We start from the raw sequence: 6000 nt of genomic DNA on the forward strand, positions 1-6000 counted from the left end.
TCATCATCAGGTAGCTCATTAGCGATTAGACTAAATGACTGCCAATACCCATCACCCGCCCCCTTGGCAGTCTTCCTCGTTCGGATTACGCGCGGCTAAGGTCCCCTGTGAAGAATGAGGACTGTAATGGGGTCGAGCGGTGCTACTCGCCTTCAGTTCAATCGACGTGTGGAAAGCGCTAATGACGTTAGCATGACTCCTCAGAGCGATGGAAAGCGCTCTTGTTGGCGTCATTAACACCGGCTAACTCTCGCTAACGCTTTCTAAAGGGTGAACTATTTCAAAAGCTCTTCTGTCGTGTTGGGGTGCCTTGACTCTGCATGTTATTTTGTCTGCATGTCTTACATACATGTGTTTTGGGTGCATGGTGGTATGTAGTATGAGTAATGGTGGTCTCTAAATGTCTTTTCTTCTCTGTTGTCTCTTTTTTTTTAAGGAGATAAAAGGAATGTGTGTTGGGTGGAGACAGATTTACTGCACTGCTGTGTAGACCCAGATGTGCCTGTGTTTTAAAGTGGATGCTTCTTCCTCTTTTACCATGTGATATGTGTGTTGACAGTCACTGTATATGCATGGCTCTGGCAGTGAGAAAGTGGTTGTGCTTGTGTGACTGGACTGGTGTGTTATGGTGTAATGGGGATGTGTGTTTCAGGCCAACTCCGGCTCTTACACGCCGACTGGACGTCACTCGGTGTCCGTGGAGGTGCAGATGCAGAGACAGAGACAAGATGACAGAGACTCCTTCTCCCAAGCCCAAAGACAGTACAACTCCCTACCACGGTAGGACCACTGTCTCTCTCACACTTTCTCTCTCTGTCCCTGTCGCTCTCTCACTACTCTTATTTGGTTTCATTACCTGAAAACATGTTTTCCTCCAACTTAATCAATAGCTGAGGATAGTTTTTTTCATCTCTGCAAGTGTGAGAGTTCGTGGAATTGATCCTGTCTGCAATCCCCTGTGAACGCACATGGCACTTGGCTATGTTTTGAAAAGTAGAGTAGTCCTCAAAGCAACAGTGTGTCCCAGTGACTGTGGTACAAGAAGAATGTGCCCTTAGTAAACTGAGTCAAATGTGGCTGGACAAACCAGAATGCTACAGGAAGTTTATCTTGGCAAGTCTGGCTTTTTTGGCCCTTCAGTGGTATTTGGAGGGATTGCCGACTTTCTCTCGACACCTTCCTCCTCCTCCTCTTCCTCCCCCTTTCTTCATCCTTCTCTCTCTCTTTCTTCCTTTCTTTCTGTCTCGCTTTCTTTCTTTCCCTTGGCATATCTGTCAAGAATGTTTTTAATGTTTACACCGTTTGTAATCTCACCCCAGGCCAAGTTTGAGACCAGTGCTCTCCTAGCTGTCTCTGTGAGCTATCTTTTTTAATCAACTTCAGCGCATATAAAGCATGAAGCCTACAGACAGCAAGTGCAAAACACCACCATCAAAGCTTTTCTCATTTAAGTAGAGAGCCAACATTAACAAAGGCACAGCTGATAAAATTTGACACAGGATTTCAGAGAATTTATTACTGTTTTCTCTTTTTTTTCTCCTTTTTAAATATGCAATACATTTTCACCTCATAATTTTTCCACGCAGAACGCATGCCAGATTTTGTTAGTGTTGAGAGACAGAATGGGCAGAAGAGAGTTTGCACTGTGTGTGTGTGTGTGTGTGTGTGTGTGTTGTCCTCCCTGCAGCTATGTCTCTTGTTTTATTGGCTGAAACAGTGCCGTGTTCAGAATGTTTACAGTAGTACAACCACTCTCTCCTTCAGCTATGACAAAGTCCAGCATATAAGAGTGGATCTTTCCGGAACAAACATTTCTCAGCCATGCCAGTCTTAATACATTGCAGTATTTCTCAGGATTGATAAAGAAGGTCAGGACTAAAGTCAGTTCACCAATTTCTAATACCCAGCCCAGTCACATTTCTGACATTGCTCTATATTGAAAACCAGCCAAAAGCGCTAAGTTGTCACTGGAGGAGACCAGAGACCAGAGTCTTGTGACTTCCCTTGGGAAAAAGTCAGTATGCACATATGCGACTGTCTCCTTTGATTCGCATTCCTCCAATAATCTCATACAATCTCCGTTAGCCAGGGGCAGGGCTGGTGTGAGGTGACCTCTGACCTGTAGAGGCTCACTGGTGCATTCTCAGGACGGTAGACCCTCATTAGTGCTGTTTAGTCTCCTCCACTATTGATAGCAGTGCTAAGCACCCTGAGCCACGTAACAGAGATCTCTCTGGCTTAAACGGAGAACTCAGGACTAGTTACAGATTGACATAGGAGTTTCAGACTTGTAGTTGGTCTAATGAAGGGCTTTGTTTTTGGAGCTGGATTAGTAAGGAGGAGAGAGAGAGAGAGTCAGATAACAGGAGCCAAAGCTTATTAAGTGTAATGGGAGTCATGTGAAACAGAGAGGTAGCTTCACACAACAGCTGTGTGTTGGTGTTCACAAACACACACACACACACACACACATACACGCACAATTTACACACACTCTCTTACTCACACACACACATGCACGCACACAGGCTTACATATGTTTGCCTACAACCACACACACACCCTCTGATTCATTCATATTTTTGCTTGTCTTTCATCTGGCACATAGTATAAAGAAAAATGTTTTAGTTTTTTTTTTTTTTTTTTAGTTTTGTTTTATGTATAATTTATTTATTCTGCGTTTCATCTCCTTCTGATTACAGTATTCGGTTTGTACACATGTGAGTATAGTTGATTACTTACATAAACATCAATGTGTGTGTGTGTGTGTGTGTGTGCGTGTGTGTGTGTGTTTCCCATTTGAATATAAAACATGATACATCCCAGCTGCTTTGGAAGAACACACAGGCAGTGTGGGGCATGGCGTCTATCTCCAGCCCCGTGTCCTCAAGCTGTTTATGATCTTCTGTCATTCTCAATATTACCTCTCTCTAACATGTCATCATTCAACCAGCACTTACCTCATAGCACTAAGCAACCAATCATTTCCATCCATTCTTTCATACCGACTCAGAGACAGAGAGAGAAGAGCATCATGACAAATTGAACAAAACTGCCATGAATGCATTCTAATGAATTTGATTCATCATCATCGAATCTGCACTTGTAAATTTTGATCTCATCAGTTTACATTGTTCCTATTTTGAACTTTTTACGGACAAAAAAGGCATTTGTTTCTATGTCATGGTTACTCTCTCTGTTGCCTGTGATACTAGCAGTAGCTAGATTAGTTGATTAAGAGTACTAATGTACTGTATAGAAGTCTTAAGTTTGATTAGCAGGTTTAAGTGTGTATGTGTTTGTGTGTGTGTGTGTGTGTATGCGTGTGTGTTTCTATGGCTTAGACATGACCTATGTCTGTACCGTAGGGCGCTTGACACAAGAGGTTTTTTTGTGTAAATCAGTCTGCTCTGAGGAGGAACCAAGCACTCTCCTTGCCCAACAATGGCCATTGTTATGTTAAGGGATATAAATCTCACACACTGACCCACAGTGCTGGACTGAGCATGTGAGAAGACTGTCTAGGCTTTGACGCGTACACACACACACACACACACACACACACACACACACACACACACACACACACACACACACACACTCTCTTGGATTTTCTCTTAAACATACACATATATGTGCACCCACTCTGTCTTTCTCTCACTGTTTCTGTCACACACACACACACACACACACACACACACTTATGCAACCTCACATTTTTTTCTCAGACATAAAAAAATATAATCGCTCACTCTGTTACATGCACACGCACAGTGTCTCTCTCACACACACATTTTCTGTCAAGTGCACACACACATTTCCTCTCAAGCACACACACGGTGTATGTATATACACACGCTCTGTCTCTGTTTCTTTCAATCTGTCACACACACATACACACACACACACTCCACACACTGAGCCATATGTTTCCCCTCTCTCTTTGTGTTTAATCTATGCTCTGTGTTCACAGGGCTGGAGAGAAGCGGGGTGCATATGTTTTGTTAGAGTTCAGCACTTATCACCGCAAACTTGTGCAATCAAAAACACACTGCAACATCACTCCATTTGTTATTTTACAAATCCTCTTTGAAAAGAGAAAAGAACACGAGTTGCTGTGGCTTCAGAGAATTGGTACATCAAACGATGATCATTTTCGGTCGACATTCATAAAAACATTTAAAAAAAAAAAATCGCTCTCATTTCTCACTGATACCGGCTTTCATATGACTGTTAAACCATGTGAAGCTGTTTAAAAACAAGTGCAGTACAGCCTAACTCTGGAGAGCAGTCCCTGTCCCACATATCACACAGAGACTCTGGGCCTGGCGGATTGGATGGCGACGGAGAGCGCACGAGGCTAAACGCACGCAATTGCACTCCTCCTCGCCTCCTCTCTGCACGCTTGGCCTCTCCCTTTTTTTTTTCTTTTTTTTTTTTTGAAAGCGTGTGAGGCCAGATAGGTGGAATCTTTTCTCTCAACGGTGAAAATGCAGGGATGCCACTCCCAGACAGCCTAGCGCTCAGCCTTAATGGATCCTAATAATAGGCTTGGGGGTGCACACACGCTTTAGCCAAAGCGTACCGGCTTCACAATAACTGCTTTTAGGGACAATTTCAAAGGTTCATGCATTGTGGGGGGGCTTTTTTTTCTTTTTTCTTTTTCTTTTTCTTCTTCTTTTTTTTTTTTCCGCAAAGCAATGGGTGCTCCAGCAGGCGTCTGTCAAAATCCTGGCAGGTGATTGGCTGATAGGGGGCGGGAGCCGGGAGGAGAAGCTGCCATTTACTGTCTCTTTTTCGTTAAGCACTCCTGACTGCCTCCTCTGGCTTTGAAGAGGCTAAATTAGGAGGAAGGAGACTTTTTTACATCTTTAAGATTGAAGCCTTGTTTGTATGTATTTTCGGAGCAGAAGTAATATCCCTGTGGACAGTTGTTAACTCGTGGTTGGTCTCCTCTCTGAAATTGTTGGTTGGATAAATTTCGTATTCACTCAGGCATTCAGTAGAACTGACTTTTTGGTGCTTTTAACCATCCAACAACCCATCCATCCATCAATCCATCCGTTCAACAATCCATCCATCCATCCATCCATCCATCCATCCATCCATCCATCCATCCCTCTAGTCTTCCTTCTTTTCTTTCTTTTCTATTTCTTTTCTATTTCTTTTTGTTTGTTTGTTTGTTTCTTTCTTTCTCTCTTACCCAGTCCTGTCCTTCTGTTCTCTCTCTGTGTTTTCCTCTGTATGTTTGTTATGTACAAGCCAATTATGTACAAGGTCATGTACAAGCCAATTTATTTATCTCAATTTTTATTAAATATTACATTTGTCTTTTCTTCTCTCTCCATTTTTTCAGACAACCACGTAAGAACCCAAGCACGGTGTCTCAGGACTCATGGGACAAGGTGTACCCCCCGGGCGAGGGATTTCAGACAGCCAAGGAGAACCCGCGTTACTCCAGCTACCAGGGCTCGCGTGGAGGTGGCGCCGGAGCAGGGGGCAGCAGTAACGGTTACCTGGGCGCGGCCAGCGGCTTCAACGCCCGTGTTCTCCTGGAGACCCAGGAGCTCCTGAGGCAGGAGCAGAGACGGCGAGAGCAGGAGGCCAAGACCAAGGAAAGTAAACACCCCAAATCCCTATAGCCCCGCCCCTCCTGTCCCCGCCCCAAATCCCACCACTGCTCAATCCAAAGGGCCATACCGACAGGATGTACCCCCCTCTCCCACCCAGCTTGCCCGTCTGAACCGGCTGCAGACGCCAGAGAAGGGTCGGCCGTTTTACTCCTGAAGCAGAGGCAGGGACTGTATCAGAGCAATAAAGTACAGGAAGAGACTGGAGTCAGAACACAGACCAGCTCACTCTTAAGACTTTTTGACCCACATCTGTTGTCATCAAATTAAGGCTTTTTATGTTTTAATCTGTCCAATTCTTTTTTTTTTCAGAAATTTCTTTTTAATAGACTCTGTGGATAAGGGTCTTCCATCCAACTTCCCTCAGTGC

At 44.1% G+C, this 6000-nt stretch overlaps 1 protein-coding gene across 1 annotated transcript in view; it reads left to right on the forward strand.

Moving 5' to 3' along the window:
- Positions 1-5787, forward strand: part of pard3aa (par-3 family cell polarity regulator alpha, a) — a 315517-nt gene extending 309730 nt beyond the window's left edge. Inside the window, 3 exon segments of the mRNA XM_030767365.1 lie at positions 653-780; positions 5357-5626; positions 5628-5787. Of these exon segments, the coding sequence (XP_030623225.1) occupies positions 653-780; positions 5357-5626; positions 5628-5787 (558 nt within the window).
- The last annotated feature ends 213 nt before the right edge of the window (positions 5788-6000 follow it).

The sequence above is a fragment of the Chanos chanos genome, chromosome 3 (assembly GCF_902362185.1).
Source record: "Chanos chanos chromosome 3, fChaCha1.1, whole genome shotgun sequence".
Taxonomy (NCBI): Eukaryota; Metazoa; Chordata; class Actinopteri; order Gonorynchiformes; family Chanidae; genus Chanos; species Chanos chanos.